This window comes from Nyctibius grandis, chromosome 1 (genome assembly GCF_013368605.1).
Source record: "Nyctibius grandis isolate bNycGra1 chromosome 1, bNycGra1.pri, whole genome shotgun sequence".
In the NCBI taxonomy this organism is placed as follows: Eukaryota; Metazoa; Chordata; class Aves; order Nyctibiiformes; family Nyctibiidae; genus Nyctibius; species Nyctibius grandis.
Window position 1 is genome coordinate 36,884,949 of NC_090658.1, and position 22,355 is coordinate 36,907,303.

The 22,355-nt window shown below is 36.8% G+C and overlaps 1 protein-coding gene across 3 annotated transcripts in view; it reads right to left on the reverse strand.

Annotated features, from left to right (window-relative positions):
- Positions 1 to 22,355, reverse strand: part of BIRC6 (baculoviral IAP repeat containing 6) — a 194,194-nt gene that overhangs the window by 142,092 nt on the left and 29,747 nt on the right. For all 3 annotated transcript variants that reach the window (XM_068415935.1, XM_068415930.1, XM_068415945.1), the window contains 4 exons: positions 12,633 to 12,782; positions 7,832 to 8,057; positions 3,335 to 3,495; positions 373 to 504 (listed from right to left, as the gene is read on the reverse strand). In XM_068415935.1, the coding sequence (XP_068272036.1) occupies positions 373 to 504; positions 3,335 to 3,495; positions 7,832 to 8,057; positions 12,633 to 12,782 (669 nt within the window). The remainder of the gene's footprint in view (positions 1 to 372; positions 505 to 3,334; positions 3,496 to 7,831; positions 8,058 to 12,632; positions 12,783 to 22,355) is intronic.

Below are 22,355 nucleotides of genomic sequence, written 5' to 3' on the forward strand. Positions count from 1 at the left end.
AGCAGCAGTCTCTACAAAAGCCAGATCTGCAAAGAAAAATTATATTAAAACTAGCTGAAGAAACCAAGTAAAAGACTGCTGGAACAGGGTAAGAGTTTAAATTAGAAAGGTGCCATATCAGTCTATGATGCTTTTAAGCACCAAAACTCTCCAGTACTTCTTTTTTTTTTTGGTGTGTTTGTGTTAAACTTTCAACTCATACAGTAAACAGACCAGTGAGAGAGGCAACACTGAATAGGGCTGAGAAATCAGTCTATTTTAAATGGCTGAGAAATTTTTGCAGAGAAATTCCAGTCAGTATATCATTAAAAAAAGAAAAAAGCAAGCTCATATTTTAAACACGGTGTAACAAGATAAAAAAAAAAAACTTACACTGTGGTTCCTCTACATCCATATACTGCATTTCTTCATTGAATTCAACCAGTCCTGGTTTTCCATTTCTCTCCACTTCAATATTATGAGCTGGAGATAAAGGAAACGTGATCTGTCTATCTACTGCTGCTTCTGGAAATAAAAATATTAGCAAGATTTCGTAAACATTGCTTAAGGCTCACAGAAAACAGAAGCAGTAGTTTTCATAGCAAACTTATCAGCTTTCTGCCCAAAACACTATATTTCTAATATAGGCATGTTCTCGTACTAGGATTGCAACTGAACTTGCAGCAAATAGTTGAAAAAATATTTATTTGAATGACCTGTAAACAGGCTGCTTTAATTTAACACTGATCAAATTATTTTCTCCTAATAATCAACTGCAGATTACTCCTAAGTAATTAGGTTCCAGCATTGAAAGTTTGATAATTCAAACTGAAAATAACTGGATTGCGCCTGCTGAACATCAGACATTATTTTGGTAACACTTACGTACAGCTCTCTTTTTAATTAAATGGTTCTCATGAATCATAGATGAAGAGGACATGCAAGCAAATGAACAAGAAGCATATACAGTGAATTAACTGCCAGATCAAAAACATCAGTTCCAAACCGGAAGAATTATGCCTCTGGCCTTCCCATTATTGCACACTATATATTTAACTGGTTCCAGGGTTCTTGTCATACCAAAAAAATGACTGAATAAACTTTCCCCTACAGATCTTCCTTAGGTCTCATTACCCTAAAATTTCAGTTCTGTTCTCGCTCTATGGAGGCGAGGACAAGGGAGGGATCGGGGGAGTTAACTGAATTTCAGTCTGAAGATTTTACACATTTTCAAGAGCCACCAAACAATCCTGAATATTACTCTTCCCTGAGATTAGGACATTTTGGTTAATATCCAGCACAGATATAAATTATCTAGGTTTGCCTTCCCTTATAACGAAATCATTAGCACTCTATTACTTCACTTAGGAGTGTATAGAAAAAAAGGCAAATGTCATTAAGGTCCTTTTCCAAAACCCAAGAAATTGACAAATGGTAGGAAACAACTGCAATGCAATGAACACTTGAGTCCCATTGAATCAAAAAGAAAAAAAGACCTTGCCAAGGTCACCTCACAGGTGCTCTCACATCCCCCAGCCCTTTCCAGGCTGCCTGTGTAGACCCTTGCCCTCCACTCCATGCTTTCTCCACCCTATCCATAACAGAAAAGAGCAAGTTCCACTACATGGCATCTAAGGAAGCGAAATGTCACTTTCTGGAAGAGATCTGTCATGTCTTATGTTCGGTATGCTGTACTGTAAAGCATCCACAAAAAGCTCTGGCAATTCATTTCACAGCCAAATCAAACATCCTCAAAGAATTGCCAACTCATGGAACTGTTTGCTCAGCAACATTTAAAACTGAAACACTACGGAAAAAAAGTTTAGCATTTCTTCTACTGTTTTGTTTCACAGGTGAAGATTTTCAGATTAATTCTGACATCCAGACCTGCAATTGGACTGAATTCTAAAATCCACGCTGAAAACAAAGCAGGTTCCATTCAGAAGAGCAACTTAAGACTATCTGTCCTGGTTTTGGATTTTATAGAACAAAATTCTGCTACATGTTAAAATTAAGGTTTTACTTCAAGAATTAAACAAAGGAAGAACCCACAAGAACATCTGTTGACCACTGTCCTGCAGTCACAGCTAGCACTTCTGCTAAAACTGTTAAACCTTCATGTCTCCTAAAAGAATACACTTTTCTCCAAGAATATTACTGTGCCAGAGTATTTTATTGTTGGATAACCATCAGTTTATAGGAGTTCTTTAAGGAGCATGTCCAGCACACTTTTTTTCTTGTTAAAACACTGGGGGATGCTACAGAGTGAGAAGTTATATGAAAGCATGTCAATGATCTTTGGTATGCTTGTATTCCTTTTTAAAATGTACAGCTCTTATCCTTGTTTACCTGGGGTGCTCTTACTTAGCATTTACAAAAATAGAAAAAGAGCTTTTAAAATCATGCTTGCGGCTCCACCCAACACGTTTCATATCTAGCAGCCATTTTAATAATATCCATCAGCAAGATTTCTCTGAAATACCAGGTTCCTAGAAGCTTTTCAAAACGAGGTGGCCAGATAAAGATAACCAATTAACTCCTCAATAAAAGGAAGTGCTGCACATAATACCTTCCATCCCTAGCAGACAGGGCAGCAGGACATGCAATGAACACTCTCACCACAGGAAAATCCCAATAGAGGCACAAACTCTTCCACATCAAAGAAGTGACTTTTCAATTTATGCTACCCCCTCACAGGCTCCCTGAGAGCTAGTAAGATGCAGAGTCCAGCTAGGAGTCTTCCCAAGGCAAGAGCATTCATAACTTTGGTCTACCCTGTCAAAGCTGCAAGGAACAAAAGGTGAAATCGTACTGCAGCTTTCACATAGCTTAGTTAATGAGCCAGATCATGAGAGAATTCCCAAGGAAGCCAGGTTTTATCTACTGTCATCAAAAAAAAGCTTCCCTATTTACTCTTATGCATCCAAGAGGTACTGGCAAATAATTCCCTTCTGTGACTTGGAATAATTTATTATAATTTTTAAAAATATATCAAGATCTTAGAAGAGCACTATTTGTTTCATCAGTCAATCTCTAGGATGATTTACAATTGCCAACATACATTTTTTAATGACTGCAGGATTCAAGCAGTAAAGAGTAATAATTCATTTCAACCTTTTTGAGCTATGCACTTTTATTTTTATAAAATTCAGTATTTTGAAACTGTTTACCCAGTTTGTTTCCTTAATTTGCATTAAAACATGGTAAGTGAAACAGACCATGATGCTGAGAAATAGAATAAAATGGAAATAAGTAAAAACACAATTTCAAGCAATTCTTCTAATCTACATCACAGAGAATAATGAGTTTGAGAAAATAAATAATATTCTGAAAGATATCTTAAGTTCTTTCTTACCATTGACTTTCCCTAAGCCTGGAGCTTTATTTTTCAGTAAAGTCACTTGAATCTGGGGAATGTTTGTGATGTTTGAATTCAAAACAAATTTGAAGTCCACATGACCAACCATACAGGCTTTTGGTAGAACCAATTCAAAGACATGCTCATCCCAGCTGTTGCTGTCAGGGAAAAAGAAGACAATGACCCAGTGTTAAGAGAAAATTCAGATCAAGCAAGCCGCATTACCCAGTGCATTCTCCATCTATGCAGACTTCATTTAACAAGAAGAAAAACTTGTTGACATCCAAAACTTGTTGACACAAAATTAGTTGACATCCACATGAATTTCTGAAGTAAAAGTCTTTCAAGCTGCAGTTAACCACATTCATTTTGTGAAGAACACGTTAAAAGCCAACTGATAAGAGAGGGCAAATCAATGTTCGGATAAAAGTAGCAGTGAAAAGATTCCCTATTACCTTCATCACAGTACTGTTTCCATATTACTATAAATATCAGTTACTCATTCCTAGAAAAAAAGAAATGAGGAAAAAAAAAAAATCACCAAAAAAGAATCTACCAATCCGTGAAGTGTATGAAAGCATGATAGTAACCACCTTGCAATCTCTTAAGTTGGCTTTCTCCATTGCTAAGTGTTAAGCAATGTCACTTTCCAGTGGTATAACAGCCACATCCAGGAGACTCAAAATACTAGTTTCAAATTATTTTTTAAAAGACATTTTATACAGGATGAGAAGTGCTTCTTACCAGGTGCACACTCAGAAGCCTGCACTGTGAAAAATGGGTGTAGCTTTCTTTTAATGAGTCATATTTTCTTTTTGAAGCCAACTTTGGTTTACACTGAAGGCGTAAACTTGAGATAATAAGTACCCCTCAATGATCAGTTCCATAGTTTGATACACTAAGGTTTGCAAAAAATAGTTCAAACCAAACAGAACTCAAATAAAACTAATCATGCGTCAATTGTCACATCTGTATACATTTTTAAAATAACTGCACTTCCTGATCTTCTCAATTTATCACTAAGTAGTTTTTTTAAAATGTAGTCACTTTGATAGCCTGTGATTATTTAATTGTATAACTGAGAACACTAAGAAACCGAGTATGATGGTATAAATATCAGTTAGATGTTTTTCTAACACCTAAATTACAAAAAGCTATTTTAAATCAAATAATAGGCTACACAGCAAGTATTGTGCAGAAAACCATTTTAAAATAGATTAAGGATTGGTACCAATATATTTAATACTTTTTATTTTCTACAGTAATATCCCTGAAGACCATATCTCCCTCAGTGAAGCATAATACATTTACAATGGATTCCAGGTACACATAATGAAATGGCACGCCAGCTTTCCAGAATAAGCAACATAGAAAAGCAATGACTTTGGGAAGAAAGCTGGATAGAAGCAAAAGATGGACAGGAGAGAGCTTGTGGTTATGATTTAAGAAGCAACAGTAAAGAATTTTCAGCTAACTGTACAAATAACTCAGGTAATTAAAATATAATGAAAATTTATCCTATAGCTCCAGGGAAAAAAAAAAAAAAACAAAACTGTTAGCAAATGTAACACTAAAAACTTAGAAACACTCATGCCTTTCCTCTGGCTTGGACAGTATGTAGCCCATTGCAAAACAGGAAAAAGTTTGGGGGGTGGTTTTTATGTCTGAGTATTCCTATAGGTGTCAAGCAAAGCATGGACTGAATGAGACATTCAAAGGAGTAAACCTTCTGAAAGACTAATTAATATTCTGCTCATTCAGTTTAAGTTAAAGATCTGGTACAAAACCAGAAATGAATAATAAACGAGTTTGTCTGCAGTAGTCTTTTGTATATGTATGTTGCATATGATGCATACTGTCGTACTGATTTACAACTGTTATTTGTCTACTCCAGAAATCTATTTTTGACAGAATTCAGCAGCAGATGCCCCAAAGGAAGTTTTAAGTATCTCTCAATAGGCGTGTATGGAATAATGATCCTCCATGAAAATCTCACATTAATCCAACAGTGAAGAGACCTTCTTATACCCGTGGCAATGAACTTCACAATCTAATTCTGTGATGAGTTAAAAATGCCCCTTTAAACATTCTTTTAATTTCTCATAGCTTTGTTTAAGTGCATCCTCTTTATTTGTGTGCAAAGTTTCAAAGAAGCAAAAAAATTTACTTCCTTATCATTTTCTCAATATTTTAGCATATCCATCCTAAGTCTTAATTTCCTGTGATAATCTAACACAAGCTCTTTTAGTAACTTTTCTCATCTTTGAAACCCTTCTAAATGCAAATATACCATCATTCTCACAACTACAAAATATTTCCCAACACATTTCTTCATTCCTTTTCTAGGACATCTCATCAACGTTAGATCTTCCACTACAACTGAACTCTGAGCTGCAGACTCATTTACAGAGTTTAAACACTGGGAAGCACATCAGTACCTACCTCTTCCTATATAAATTTGAGAAAAACCCAGGAAACTCAGATGTCCCTGTTTATCAAAGCACATTAGGAATTAATGTACTTTTCTTAAAAGGATTAACCCTATTTAAACATTTCAGTTAAATTACCACTGAAGGTGAAATACTGATTTTTAGGTAATTCATAAGGTAAACCAGACTCTGCTTTTTCTGTTTTCTTCATTACACAGCCTTTTTAAAATAACGAAGTAGGCCTCAAAGAGTGCGAGTGTAATGCCATTCCCTAAAACACATTTACAGGATTATGCCCTTCTATCTATTTGAGAAACAAAAAGAATTACCATATCACATTGCATTACTCACATCTTGATAGGAATCAGTATGAGACACTCAAAGAGGAGATAAAATGAAAGGAGATATTAAGGACTAACAAAAGGAGATATTAAGGGCCAACAAAATAATCCAGAAATCAAAAAGTTTCTTTCCAGATAACTTTTAATTAAGAGCTAATGTTGCTCTCAATCTTAAAATTTTATATTCTACCCTATGAATAAAGGGATTGTAATTTAATAATTTTCATCATGAGTCATTTAGCAGCTGTCAAAGTTTTCCAGTACTAAACCAAAACTTTAACTTTACCTCTTCACATTCCTGTTTAGTGTGCAGCAGGCATAATTCTTTTCCTCTAATGAAACAAATATTCATAAGATAATGTTCCACCTATCACCTTCCACTTAACAGCTATTACTTTCACTGTTTGCTTCCTTATATCTTCATATTGGTAGCTTTTTACTTTTCAGCTGTTGCTGAACACACTGGATAATCAGTAGTTTTAACTGAAGTTATTTTGCAAGGAATCACCTCCTTTCCACTTGTTACACATAGAATATTTTATTTACACAAAGCAAAACTACAAGATAAATACAGATTTTAAAGCCTATCATGCACTGCAAGTTTTTAACCGTAGCTTATGAACACTTATTAAAGCAAGTTCAGCTCATGTTAGGTGTCAGCCCTGGAAATGCCTGCAACTATTACCTTCCAGACCTGTTTTCCCATGAGGAATGTTTCATTATCACATGCTGGCTTTCGCTTATTTATACGACAACCTTTTTTTCCCCACGTATGATCTCTAGCTTCCCTAGCATCCTTTGGCTATTTCACTGTTTACAATGTATGGCCACTTAGATTCTACATTATTATCCAAATCTTATACATCAGTGGGGCAGATATGTGACAGCCTGACCCAAAAGATCTTCTAGTGCCTTATTATGCACATCCCTTAATAAAATACACAACACAACTTCTATGTGTATTTTGTTTCTCTAAGCATTTTTCAGAAAAACTATGCAAAGCTACTTCAGGTAAGTTTTAAAGCAACTCTTCAAGGAGATTGCAACACTGCTGTTCTAGTCTTTAGGATCCCAGAGGAATTCCAAGTTCTCATGCCACATGTAAAAAACTAAGAAGTACTACACACACCATGACAGTGCAGTTCATTTCAATGAAAATATTGCCTAAATTTTAGCACAACTAGGGCTCTATATTGGCTTAAGTAAATGTCTCGTGTATAAAGATTTAACTTGACATGAACAGACATAAATCCAGATTCTGCCTTCACATATTAAAATAAATTACAATACGATTTCATTTAGAACAACTAATTAGTCATACTGGCACCTACAGCTTGCGTTTTCTGATTAAAAAATGTACTAAGTGTGTATGCATAAGAAGGGTGAATCAGACTTTTATAGAAACAATTAAGAATATCTCTAATTCTGTCAAATGTGCTTGTCTAATTATATAATGAAATGGCAACATTTGACAAACAAAAATACATGCATTCAAAACTTGACTTTTCTATTGGTTTCAAGGTCCACTAAAACAACTCTCGCAATCTCACAAAGAGCTGTAATGCAAACTACCAAGTAGGGATTATTCTCTTTGAAAACACACCTTCTTAAACTTCCACACAACTTAAAAACAATTAAATTGCGTTAAATTTGTGATTATACCAGCTACACGAACTAGTTAAGCAATACACACATGATTCTTTTTGCACCATTACCCTACCTACCTGTCTGTCTGCAGCTTCCAAGTTCGAGTATGCTGAGCTGCATCCCCATGGTGCTGCTGGTGCAAATGCTGAGGATGCCGCCTTTGCTGCTGTTCTTGCTGGACTTCTACCCAACAGGGAGGTACAGTAGCTGAAAACCGTGGCGTCAAGGTCTCAAACCGAGTCAGTTCCACCAGGGATGTCAGCGTTTCAAGGGAAAATGGCTGGTCCACCAAAAGATCAACTCCTAAATAATTACAGAACATACATTAATTACTACATTGATATTTTTTCCAGACCATCCTATAAACAGTTTGAAATATATCCAAACTGCTATACACTAAATTAACTACACGTCACATGAAGTTTCTAAAAGAAAAAAAAAAAAAACAACAAAAAACCCAAACAAGCAAAAAACAACAACAACAAAACCCAAACACAAGCAACCAAACAACCCTAGCCTTGAAGCCAGTATCCTTTGAAGACAGCTCATTTGGAATAAATTTTCTAAGTACTGAGAGCTCTGAGCATGCTGTTTGGGATTCAACCAGAAGCGTCAGGAAAAAGTAATCAGCCAGCTATACTTTGATGATGTAAAGCTGATTAAAACATTTTTTAATACCTCTATTGACTCAGCTTAAAAAAAAAAGAAAGTTTTATATTTCATGAAAAAAGACATATGGAATTACTATGCAATTGTAACATTTTTATCACTGTTTAAAACATTACTTTGGCACCTGCTTATCAATATAGACTTGTTTTATGGTGGATTACTAGAATGTTTTGGAAGGCTCCCAATTCAGCTTAAAAGAGGGGTAAGGAAAAAACAAACAAGCTTTATGTAATGCACTTAAAAGACACTGGGCCTAGACAAGTATTTTGGCTTCTTGCCTTCATATTGAAGTCCTGCCCTGAGGAAATGAGGATATTAATTGAAGAAGTGCTGAAAAGTAAAATATCCCAGGGAGGCAAACACCTTAAGAAACATTACAAAGGAACACTAAAAACAATCAGGTTTTCTCTGACAAAAAAAAAAAAAAAAAAAAAGAAAACTTGGGAAAAAACGTCAATTTTCTTACATTTTGAGCATTTTCTCTTAAAAATGCAGTTTGGAGATTACTTGTAAAGAAATGATTGTTTTCAAAAGAAGAAAGTTCGCTACCTGACTACTACTGTCACCAGCTCAGGGGAAAAGAAAAAAAAAAAATAACTACACCAACACTAATACCACACACCCAGTGAAGTCAGAACCTAGAGACCATCTTGCAAAAAAAGCCAGGCTGAAACTAGGATAAGAAGATTGCATCCTCCAGCTTGAGAGCAGAGAGGCACATGCAATTCTTCCCAAAAAAGGGGAGAAGCTCAAGATAAGATACTCAGAGTCAGGCAGAAAATTCACTCTCATTGCAACAACTGTGATTTCTACTTTTCAATCTAGGAGGCAGGAAAATGCTGAAAAGATTAGAAATTAGAAGTGCTTTAGAAATCTAATTTCAATAATACAACAAATACCTTTGGGGTTTTTTTTACTGTCAAATGTGAACCTCATTAGCTAGATTACACTGCAATAAGAAGCGAGATCATAGCTCAAACTGTGCAACAATTCTAGATTTGAGTAGACTGGACTTTTTCTCCTTCATTCTCCCTCCCCCTCCAAAAGAAATAATTACAAATTCAGAGTATTCAGAGCAATCACATGTGATGTGGTATCAACCCCTAAAATTGAAAAATGAAGGACTTAACTTTCCACTGCTGTCAAGTATACCTGGCTTCTTTTGCAAAATTACATTATTTTGGTTATATTGTAAAAGTCAGTTATGACAAGCTGAAGTTCTAATAGCAAACTTCAAAAAGTTTTTAAACTGGTTAGAAAACTAATATTCTTTTTCAATTTGCTTCTAAAAAAAGCATTATCTTAGATCACTTCACCACAAAAACCCCTCTGCTCCTTAAAAGGAAACAATAATTTTAACCTAATCTAAGATTTACTACTCAGCAAAGTCATATTTTCTTCTAAAACAATACAATTTAAAATGTATCCAAGTTGTAAATGCAGGCTAGAAAACAAAATTTAAGAAATGCATTCCAGAATGCCAACAACAGAGAAAAATAAATACACAAACAAAACCCACAATATATATGAACAATATATGGACAAAAGCTTGTGCTTGTTGCTGTGGTTTCTATCCTGACTACAGCATCTTTTAGCTACAGTTTCAGAGAACACCAAAGTGATTTCATAAAAATATCCCGCTGCTGCCTGCCATCATCTGTGAGTGAGATATATAGATCAAGGCTTTACGCTCAGTCAGATCTGCCTAGGAGTTCACTTCCCCAAAGAGAAAGCTTTCTATTGAGCTGTGTTCTCTGCCTGAAAACATGCTAAGACAAAAGTGGAAGAAAGTATTTTCTCTGCTGTTTAGTACTTTGATTAAAAGAGAAGCAACACTGATGTTATACATGGTGGGGACAATGTCTGATCATGATCTATACACATGCTGACAGCTTCATTACTTAGAAAATGCACAGTCCTAGCAATCATTCGCTCATTATATGCTAAGAATCCAGTATTACTGACTTCAGTATCCTTAACCCAGATAGTTCAGACTCTGCAACCACCGTTTGGTTTCAACTCTTCCCTGCAGTTTGTGGACAATCTAAAGACACAGCTACTTTGAAGTCTATACATAAGTAAATCCCTTTCTTGTTCCAACAAGCCATATTCAAGCCTATACTGAAGGCTGGATGGGAAGGAGAACAAGAAAAAAAAAATAACAAAAAAAATTTGCCCATTACAGTACTGGCAGAATTTGAACAGTAATGGTCATCAATTTGATTCATCAGGTTAGTTAAAGTTACCCTTTGACTGGAAGTCACTTGTATCTGCTGATAAGCTACTGTATAGGGAATGCATCTACTGAAGCACATCTATGTCCTGGATGTTGATATTCTCTTTAATGTTTTATTTGCCATTAGTAAAAGAAGAAATGTGCAGAAGAAAGCCACACACTTCTTTCCCCCACATATGTACAATGGTTTCATATGTACATATGTACAATGAAAACTGCAATATGTAGCAGTTTTCAACCTTCAGGAATGGCTCCTTTGGTAAAAAGGAGTAGGAGAAATTCAGTCCTCAAAGCAGAGGAGACAGCAAGAGCTGTACTGCTGCTTACAGATAATCTTATGACAAAAAGCATCTTTTCCTTCCCTCTTTTGATTGCCTCTTGTGGAGTAAAATCAGGGTACATACAAACACAGCACAACACAACTTAAAAGTGTTACAAGGCTGGCAGCAAGCAGGGGTCTGGGGAGAAAAGACAACAAGCAGGCTCTTGACAACGAAGATGCCATGATCCAAAACGGTCCCTGTACTGCCACTCAATCCCCTCCCAGCTTTTTTTGTCCTCTGCAGCTGCAGGTAAAAACAATCCCCACCACACATACACACACACACACACAATTAACATCACTTTTCTGAAATAGTCGTAGCTACATGAATGGTTTATTTCCATTGTATCATAGCTTTATCTTCATGCTTTATATTATTTGTTCTTATATTTTATATTCCAGGTCATCTATTCCCAGTATATCCTTATTTCAGTCCCAACAGACATGACCAAAACCTCCAAACTCCGACCCAAATAAAATAAATATGCTTTGTGTCTGTATCTTCAACAATTGCAGCATAAAACAAAATGAAAAACATAATAGTTGTACAGCTCTCTCACAAACAATCCCCTTTAAAACACAAAACAAGACTATATAAATATATACACTTTAAATTGAGTCCACATGACTCAAATCTTCCTCAGGCTTAACGAGCAAAATTAGATTTGTTGTTAAGTTTTAGTAGCAAGTTATCTACACTAAAGCATCTTTAATGAGGGCTGAGAAAAGACTGAGAGGCCCACACAGGAGTTCCCATAACCTGCATACTACTCACTGTTGTTTCTTAGAAGCAGGAGGAGCCCCTCACATTTTTCCCCTTCTACCCAGCTACAAAAGGAACAACCCTCTTGCTCAACTCTTTAGTCTGCCCAAGTAGGCCAGGATACTACAAAAGGCAGCAGACTGGTGGCAGGACTGGAATATGAGAACTGCAGTAAAGACAAGACCTAAATATGATGTTTAGGGTAAAAATAGAATTCTGACAATTAGAAAAAAAAATATTTCTTGCTGTCCAAGGGCAGACAACCTTTCCAGGAAGGAAACTAGTAAGAAAATGACAGCAAAATTTGAACATGGCTCAACCCAGACAAACTACTAAAAAAAAAAAAAAAATAATCCTAGAGTTCACATCATAAGCTTAATTTATCAACAGCAACTGCACTGCTTAAGTATAGACAGCATCAATCTCTTTGTGTGCAGCAATACCTGTTGAATATGTGTTTTGTACAGTTTTAATAAGTAGAGCTGTACAGCTTCTGCATGAAACTTTAAGGCAATTTTACATCATGAACATATGATTTTAATTCCAAATAAAGAGCTCAAGCCTATTTAAACTATGAGGGAAGCTCAGTGCCTGCACAATTATCTGTTCTTCCCTGTCTGCCACACTTAATGCATAGATTGGAAAAACAATCAGTTATACAAAAGGGCTTTTTTTTTTTTTTTTTTTTTTTAAATCAGGAACTCCTAAAGTGTTATGCTTGTACAGAACTAGCGACAGACATACGGCAACTACAGAACTCCAACTTCGGGCAGCAAAAAAAGTATAAAGCAACATGTTATTAAATAATTCAAAATCATCTTAATATGCAACTTCCAAAAATTACAAAAGCATTTTTACTTACAATACATTTAAACATGTGCAATTTACCTGTAATGCCTGGACTAGAAGGGTTAGATAAGGGTTTGGTGCCTTCTGATGACTGTTCTACACTTTTGGAAAGGGATCCATCTACAAGTATATCAGCTTCATCTATGTCATCACACGTCCCTCCAATCTGAAGGAAATGAAGTTCTCCACCTAAAATCACCACAGACAACAAAAGAAGCAAGTTTAGACAGGCGTACAGATAAATTCAACTCACAAGACCGGCTTGCAGTTACGGTGCTACACAATTATGACAATAATTACGCAGGACCTGAAACCAGTAAGATTATACAGGAATACTCCTTTTGCTTCACTACAAAAATTTCCAGGGTAAATGCAAAACAGAACTACAAAAATACTGACTCTAGTTATGAATTGCATAAAAGCAAAACAAGTATTAGGAAAGAGGGGGTTTAAAACGTAATTAAGGAAACCCCAATAGAAACCCTAAATCATAACCATTATGGCACTTTCCATAATCCAAATAATATTTTAAACAGAAAATAGTCCACCATATCAACTGAAGGCCTACGCTACCTCATTTGTACAGGTTGCATACATTTGCTTTTAAAGTTTAACATCTGAGAATTGAAAAATCACTTCCCCACTGAACTCTCCTAACTATTATTATTCTATTATTTTGTCAGACCTGGAATAACAACACTGATCAGGTCAACAGTCAAAACAGAAAATCCAAAATTTTCAAGGGACACGACGTTTTGACAGAAGCTTGAAATCATTCAAAGAGCTTGCCCATTATTCACCACCACAGATATACATAGATGAATTCTGTCATTCACAGAGAAGTCACCGAGGAGGGCTGCTCTGTCTTACAGAAGGCTGGTGGAAGGGTAAGGCCTGTTAGCAGTTTCAGAAGTTACAAAAATCCTAATTAGCAGGTTTTAAATAGAGAGGAAAATCCTAGGCCTTTCATAGATTTTCTGAAAATTGCTTACAGGCTGTCCTTCAGCACCTGACTAATGTTATGACAAACCCTGTTATGCAAATTATCCAGAAAATCCGAAACAAACAAACTTGAGATAATATACGTAATAAAAACCCAAGATAAAAGCATAATCAGCAGGTACAGGTTCCACACTGTGAGGGGTGAGGGGAGCGAAGCAGAGAGCAACAGAGAGGCACAGCAAGGCAGAAGAGTGAGCGTGTGAGGGGGCACAGAGAGAAGACGCGTGAGAGGCACGGAGAGAGCTGGTACGGGTTTTTTCTGGATCTCAGTAAGAAAGGCCCGATAACAAATGGCTTAATAAAACAGCTGTTTTAACAAGACAAAATAAAAAGAGCAAAATAATAGCTCAAATGACCAAAAAGGAAGAACCTCTGCATGGACAGGATCTGTGCAGTGTGCTGTGGGAAAATCCACCTGGGGTCTGGGTGCTGCTGCATGAAAGCAGGGCTCCCAGCATCTGAAGGGACGTGAGATATTCTCACTATATATATTTCTCTTTCTATTCTATCTTATTATAACAGCTATTTCATTAAGCCATTAAGCCATTTGTCGGTGGGGCCTTCCTCATTGAGATCCAGTAAGAAGCCTGTACTGCCCCTCTCTCAGCCCCAATCCAGCCACCCCATCCCAAGTAGATCCCAAGGGTAGAGGGAAAAAAAAGTAGTTCTGGCAAATAACACTTATAATGAGTTTCCTTGAAATTCAAGAGCTCACAAATGAGCAATTTTCCTCAAATGAAGAAAATTAGGGGCACATTAGAAAACACAGACCTTGACAGCTTCATTTGGTGATAAGCCAAACCTCAGTTTGTTTCCCGTTCTGTTTACAGCTCAAAGATCAATGATCAGAATGATCTCAATGATCAAAACCAGATAATCTCCTGCCCTGGAAATAAAGTATACTTTCATGTAATGGAAGTTCAACATACTGACTTCCACCATCTGCCATTTTTACAGCTCACAGCAGGAGAAACATTGAATAACTTCAGAAAGTTGTGAGTTTTTCTAAGGGGAAGTTATGCCGAGGTCTCACTTACTCTCTAGATGGTTGGGTTGGGTTTTGTTTTAAAGAAACAAAACCTTGGTTCTCAAACCAAGTTTCTGTCACTAATTAACAGCAGCAAAAAACATCCTTACCATTTTTATTCATACTACAAGAGGAAGAGAGTCACAGTTCCTTCATTCCTAAAAGACTCCAGCACTTTTCCAAGAAAAATTCTGTGCTAAACTTGAGATATCTCACTTCCTCATATTTGTTTTTAAAAAGCTTCTGTAAAGAAGTATCATGAACTTCAGTTATATGGTATTAGCCCATAAAATTATTAGTGCTTATGCACATTTTCCAAACCTCTGCACGTGGCTTTGTTTCTGTATCACAAAGGAGGCATTTGCTTTCACAGAACATCCTAAGATGACCTTCTGATGAAGCATGCTTATTTGTTTCAAAGATACCATGGTTTCTATAGTAAAGTGCCAGGAAAAAAGATCTGTGCAAAAGTCAATGCTGCCTTTTTTTTTTTTTTTTGGCATTACTACTGGCATATGGTATGCACTACTAGGCTGAAACAGTGACTCATCTGGTGTTTTCTAATTCTAGCCAGGTAGCAAACATTGTAAGCAGCAGTTTTTCTGAAGACTTCTCTGCTTGCATCACTTTGACAGAGGCGACAAATGCTTCTGTTGCACTACCAAGAACATATGAAAGCTGACACTGACTTACTCAGTGATCACAGAGAAGAATAATTGGAAACCAGTATTATTATACTTCCTGAAAATAACAGGTAACACATTCAAAACGTTGCTAATTCAATTCTAATTGTAATTAAAATCTGTAATTTGCTTGGACTCAAGAACCTGGTGGGTTACACAAGCAGACCATAAGAATCATAAATCCACCCAAATAAATCCCAAGCTTCTTTCTAGCAAAACAGTTATCGGTCCCAGGAACGCAACATTGGCACAAGTTAGAGAACACGTCAGAGACTAGGCCACTGTAGTCAAAGCCAATCCGATGAAATGTTTGGTATCCTGAACATATTCTGCACTCTGGCAGGAGTCTGGAAGAGCGACACAATTGTCAATAGCAAATCACAACACAAGGATATAGTTGAATAATACCTGAATATTTAAAGGAATTAAAAAAAACAAAGCCATACCATAGGAAACTATCCACTAAACAACTTATAGCCCTCCTCATCTCACCACTGGGCTGTAGAGAAAGGGTTAGTTCTAAACATACTAGTTCAGAACACTTGCAAAATGTTCTCTAGAAAGCTTTCCCAAAACCTCACTCCAACAGAATTTACACTGTTCTTAGAGATTTCAGCTGTAAAACTCCTGGCTTATGAAAAAATAGAATGAATTGAAGAGGGACAAGTTAAAGTTACTATGCCTAGCAAGAAATAATTAAATGCACTATTACAGGATGAAGCAAAATCAGCTAGCCAGCAGTTCTGTAAAAGAGGCTCTTGTGAGTCAGAAGATACACCTGATTCAATTTCCTGCTCAAAAGTGCAAACATCCCACTATGTATACACACACATGGTATGTACAGACTGCGGAACGGCTAAGGAATTCTTCTGTTCCATTCAAAGGCATCTGTAAGATTACTGTGCCTGGTTTTGGGTATCTCATCAAGTAACATGTGGACTGACTTGAGCAGGTCTTTTGGGAGGGGAGATTAAGGCGTTTTTTTCTTTCAGTTTCCCCTGAGGAAAGTTTAAAAGGATTGGAGATATTCAGCTTAAGAAAATAAATGATTGGAGGAGGACAGTACCTAAAAAAACTCTGTCTTCCCCTCCTTTTTTGAAGCAATCCCTTTGCCATGTTCATAGAATCATAGAATGGTTTGGGTTGGAAGGGACCTTAAAGATCATCTAGTTCCAACTCCCCTGCCATGGGCAGGGACACTTTCCACTAGACCAGGTTGCTAAAAGCCCCATCCACCCTGGCCCTGAACACTGCCAGGGAAGGGGCATCCACAACTTCTCTGGGCAACCTGTTCCAGTGTCTAACCATACTCGTAGTCAATAATTTCTTCCTAGGATCTAATCGAAATCTCCCCTCTTTCAGTTTAAAACCATTCCCCCTCATCCTATCACTACATGCCTTTGTAAAAAGTCCCTCTCCAGCTTTCCTGCAGGCCCCCTTCAGGCACTGGAAGGCTGCTAGAAGGTCTCCCCGGAGCCTTCTCTTCTCCAGGCTGAAGAGCCCCAACTCTCTCAGTCTGTCTTCATAGGAGAGGTGCTCCAGCCCTCTGATCATCTTCGCGGCCCTCCTCTGGACTCGCTCCAACAGCTCCATGTCCTTCTTATGTTGGGGGTCCCAGAGCTGAACACAGTGCTCCAGGTGGGGTCTCACGAGAGCAGAGTAGAGGGGCAGAATCACCTCCCTCGACCTGCTGGCCACGCTGCTTTTGATGCAGCCCAGGATACGGTTGGCCTTCTGGGCTGCAAGCACATATGGCCAGCTCATGTTGAGCTTCTCATCAACCATCATCCCCAATTTCTTCTCCTTAGGGCTGCTCTCAATCCATTCTCCACCAAGCCTGTATTTGTGCTTGGGATTGCACTGACCCACATGCAGGACCTTGCACTTGGCTTTGTTGAACTCCATGCGGTTTGCATGGGCCCACTTCTCAAGCCTGTCAAGGTCCCTCTGGATGGCATCCCTTCCCTTCAGCGTGCTGACCACACCACACAGCTTGGTGTCGTCAGCAAATTTGCTGAGGGTGCACTCAATCCCACTGTCCATGTCGCTGACAAAGATGTTAAACATAAAGGATAGTACAAGTGATGACTCCAATCAGCAAATATGATACAGGCTAAACACTAGGAAAAAAAAATCATCATCAAGGACAGCATGCAGTAGAAGGAATTTCATGAGTACGCTGTTAAATCTCCATGTTGAAGATCTTCAAAAACAGGCTGATCAGTACTCTACTTCTGAATGGGTAAGTGTAATTGATCTCGACTTGAAGATGATCTCTTAGCATCACTTCCAACACTAATTTTGATGTGGAAACAACTCGACATCTCCCCAATTCCATCAGACCCATCACCTATGAAGGCAGAAAATTGAAAACACTAAACTGATTCCTGAACTTCAAGTACACCAGTATGCAAAGGCTGACAAAGTCTAATGACATGTAGGAGACAAATAAGATATCCAAACAAAACCAGAAAAAAGCTACAGAGAGTAATTAATACACTATATACAACTCAAGAGCAAGAAACCTATTATAATTGAAAGGCACAAGATTTGGGGGAATCAATTCTCAAATGTATGAAAATGACAGCCAGTTCTGCCGGGCTTGCAACAAGAAATATTAGCATAGACAACTCACTTTCAACATACCAAACCCCAGTCTGAAAAATCACTACTTTCTCTGAGAAAGGGGAGTGACCAGAAAAACTCTTGCTATAATGTAACACTGCAAGCAAGAATTTAGAATTATGTACATAGAAAAGTACATTTAAAAAAAAGTAATCACAAAGCAGACATCTAAAAAACAAGTGCTTATAAATGAAAGTGTAAAACAATCAGTAAGATACAAATGTACATGATGGGTTACACTCAGTGTTCGTGGTCTTCTTTTACAGCTTCCAACTCTGACGAATTCAGAAATAGACAATATCCAAAAGAACTGATGCAATGTGATCTAGGAATTGCTATGTGTGAGAAGCTCGTTATGGAACTTCAACTGGAGCTGGGTCTTTTTGTCTGTAGGCTCTGAAGCAATGTAGGCAGAAAAGAGAACTGCTATAACGAAAAAGCACTAGAGTTCTTCTCTCTTATGATTAAAACAAGTAGAAAAACTTTTTTTCTCTTTGTTTTTCCCCAAACTACTTCCAAATAATAATTACACTGAAAAAATAACTAAATGAATTCGGGGAACTACTGAAGAACCACTTCGTAAAAATCATACTGACTTTCTGTTGAGAGATTTTTTGCTAGATGTAATGCAAAGACAAATACTAGCATTTTCAGTAGGACTCAACAGGGAAATGATTTACTGTAAAACCTTCACTCAACACAGACATTCAAAAACTAGATTTGTGAAATAATTAGGTTGCAAATTTCAGGTGAGCACAATCCAGTAATACTTCACTCACTCGAAGGAACTCAAGCACTCAAACAGATCACACAGATTTTAACACCTACTCAATCAGACAGTCTCAGTGGAAAGTACCTGCTTCACCACAACACCCTGAACATTTCCACTTCTTGTAGCATTTGTTTGAAATGCCACCTCACTCTCCAACTTGATAATATTTCTTCAGAGAGCTTCAGACACTGAAGTTCATAACTTGACAAGGGAGAACAGTAGCAGTGAAAGACAGAAAATTGACAATTCTTAATGATCTTATTAAAAATACTCCCAGAAACACAAGTATGCACAATTTTCAAAACTGCCAAAATAAAATACAAGCAGAGATTTGCACCTTTATGTTAGATAAAAAAGGAACATTTCAGATACGTCAATTTTTCCACCTCATTACATATTCTAAAGCAAAGTTCAACAAAATTGCCAGAATTGCAAACACCGAGCTAAACAGCTAAACTAAGTAAACATGCCAAAACAAACCCAACAAAAGAAAAAAGTAGAATGTATACTGTGTACCGTTTTCTTAAGTAATTTTTGGTTGAACTGTAATTAAAAAAAAAGAAATGTAATTAGATGAACACTGAGATATAAAGAACACAGTGACAACTGTAAGTCTGGAAATTTATGCATCCAAAACAAACTAAATCTGATCCTCTTAAACACCAGATAAGAGGCTTCAAATATCACCAAAAGGCCACCCTACAGCTGTAACCCTATTCAAAACCAATACCTGTCAGCCTACTGCATAGTTTTATAACAAAAATCTACTTATTTTGGAAGCTACAAAAGCAAAATTTAAGCTGTTTTATATTAATGACACAAGACAAAATGTTTAAAACCCCTGTATGATAAAACACAAAGCACTTCTAAGAGGTATATTAACTGTAGTCTATCTTGGCCAAGGGGAAAAGAAAGCAAAGTACAAAGAGATTAAAGTCCACTATGTTTGCTTAACAGAACTGGAACCAAGAATATACCTGCACACTTCCCCCCAGAGGTCAGCTCCAGGTAATCTTTGCAGAAACAGAGAAGCACGTGAAGCTGACACCAAGAGGTAATGTTTTGAAGTGGTATAAGAATAATTATTCCCAACTCACAAAGATGGATGCAGGTCTAAAACATCTTTACATAAAACCACTCAAAACCTGAAACACCCTTTCACGCAGAGGTTTCTTTTCAGTTACATCTTAAACGCAGTCATGGGAAAACTTAGTATTTTCATTGGTAGATCATATATGTCAACAAGCAGAAGCAGCAGAAAAAGGCTGTTCTGCATCCAAAACTTTCAGACATTCAAGTACCTCTTAGCCTACTCCTACCATCGAAGCACGTAAACATGAAAGAATATACTGCTCACCTTATAGTCTTGAATAGTTTTCCAACAATATCTAAGCATTTCCAGTTCATGTAGGCTCCAAATTTTCTACTTAACATTTTCACTTATGTCTCTGCACTAGAAGCTACTTGCTAGAAGGATTAACGTTGAATACATTAGTGAATATAGCTATTCTACTTTCAACACATATCTTCCTAATGCTGTCAGACTGCAGGCACCATCTTATATGTGGTAGTAAATATAGAGAAGCAAAGACTTTAAACTGATTTTGGAAGAAGCCTAAGAAAACTGCATTTAAGGAAAAAACATAATAATAATAATAATAATAATAATTTTAAAAAATATCTCTTCAGCTGCCTGGCAGATAAGCAAGAAATCTCACCCACTTACAGCAGAAAGATTGAACAATGGTTACAATTCAACACAACAAAAATTACGCAAAATCTATTCCTTACATCAAGTTATTCAAATGTACAGTAAGATACAGAATTAAAAAGTTATATTAACAGTTGAGCTTTTTTATTTGCTTGTTCTTTTAGTATTCCTGGATTTTATGCAGCACAGTTATTTATAAACATTTAAGACCAAGTCATTCTTTACAAAGCTTCATATTTTGGCATAAACCTTAGGACTGTGAGACATATCTAGCATCAGACACTGAAATCCAGACTTCTAATGGACATTGGTCCCTAAATATTTATGATGGCTTTGGACTTAATTTCTCAAAAGTGAGAAAAATTATACCAGAAGAAGTGACCAAAATGTTGAAAAAGAAATAGAAATTGAAAGCTTCTAAAGACATTCAAATAACAAAAATTATGAATTCTGAAGTTCATTCTAATTTGGTTGCAGAGCATAAAATCAAGTTCCAAATAGAGATGCAGTGGGTGTAAATGAAAGATAAGAATAATCCATGGATAAAAAAAATGAATAGCTATCAAAGTACTATATTCAAAAGAGGAAACTTGAGGACAGGGGGATACCTGTGGCGTACATGACTAGAGAAGAAAGAAACCAGTCATCTTAAAGACAGCAAGAACAAGAGAAGTCACAGGAAAGCTATTTATAAATTACTCGATGGATATCATAACACTCTCAGAGAGAAAAAAATACAGAGATATTTACTGAAAAAGCAGAATGATATGTTTGTCTATTATGAGGTAGATGAAGTATTTTCCAGTCAGTAACAGAGGTGATGGTTATCTAGGCAGAAGAGACAAATACTCCTACGCACACAGAATAAATGCTCCCAGCTCAACAGACCTGCATATCTTACACCCAAGGTCCCAAAACAGGTTTAGATAATACCAAATGCTACAAGAATATAATTACCATACACGCTAACATGGGATGGGAAAGTACCGTGCACAGTAACAATAAGCCATTAACTTCTATCATTAATCTTAAAACATAAGAAAGACAGAACAGATTTGATGCAAGAAAGAAATGAATAGTAGTACAATTATGTAGAAAAAAAAAACTTTAGTAAGGTTTGGGTTTTTTTAAATGAGATTGCAGTTTGATCAGCAAAGTATAGGTAAAAACATTATGACGTGGATATGATATACTAACAGTTTTCAAAGACAATTAACCTTTCAGAGTTCCATTTTAACTAGGAAAAAGTGTGCATTATTAAATAAAGCTAAAACAGTTTGATAGACATTTCTTCAAAAGCAGTTACCAAAAGACAACAATTCAGTAAATATGAATGCTTCCCTTGGGAATCTGCAAGGATCAATACTAGTTGCTAACACGCAATGTTTTCATCCATACTAAAAAAGCAAATCTAAAATCTCCACTGCTAAACTCCTGGTAGGTAAGTGATAAACACAGGGACCTTAACAGACATGAGATTTTTTACAATAAGCTTGACTTTATCTGTTGGAAATAACAGGTAAATCTGATTTGAGTTTAACAACTGCTCATAGGAGGACTGCGTAATCAACATGACACGATCACGAAAGGAGGAAATGTGTCAATTTAAATTCTTCTAGTAAGAGATAAAGTTCAACATGATGTTGGTGGGAGTTCATCTGAAATGTGTGAACCATCCCATCAACTTAGCCTCCCTGAGAGGCTAAGCATTTCCACCAGAGCTGCATTCAAGTGCAGGAGAACTAGATAAGACATCAGTGCATGGAGGAACTCAGCTGGATGACAGTCAGAGCTGTTTCCACTGCCCCAGTGTGACACAAAGAAGCGGGGAGGTATGTGGTGGTTTAGGGACTTCTACAAAGTAGCAGTTGCCTGGACTTGAGTTACACTCCCCTCCTACCTGCCCCCTTCCCCCAAAATGGCTTGTGTTCATTTTGAAAAA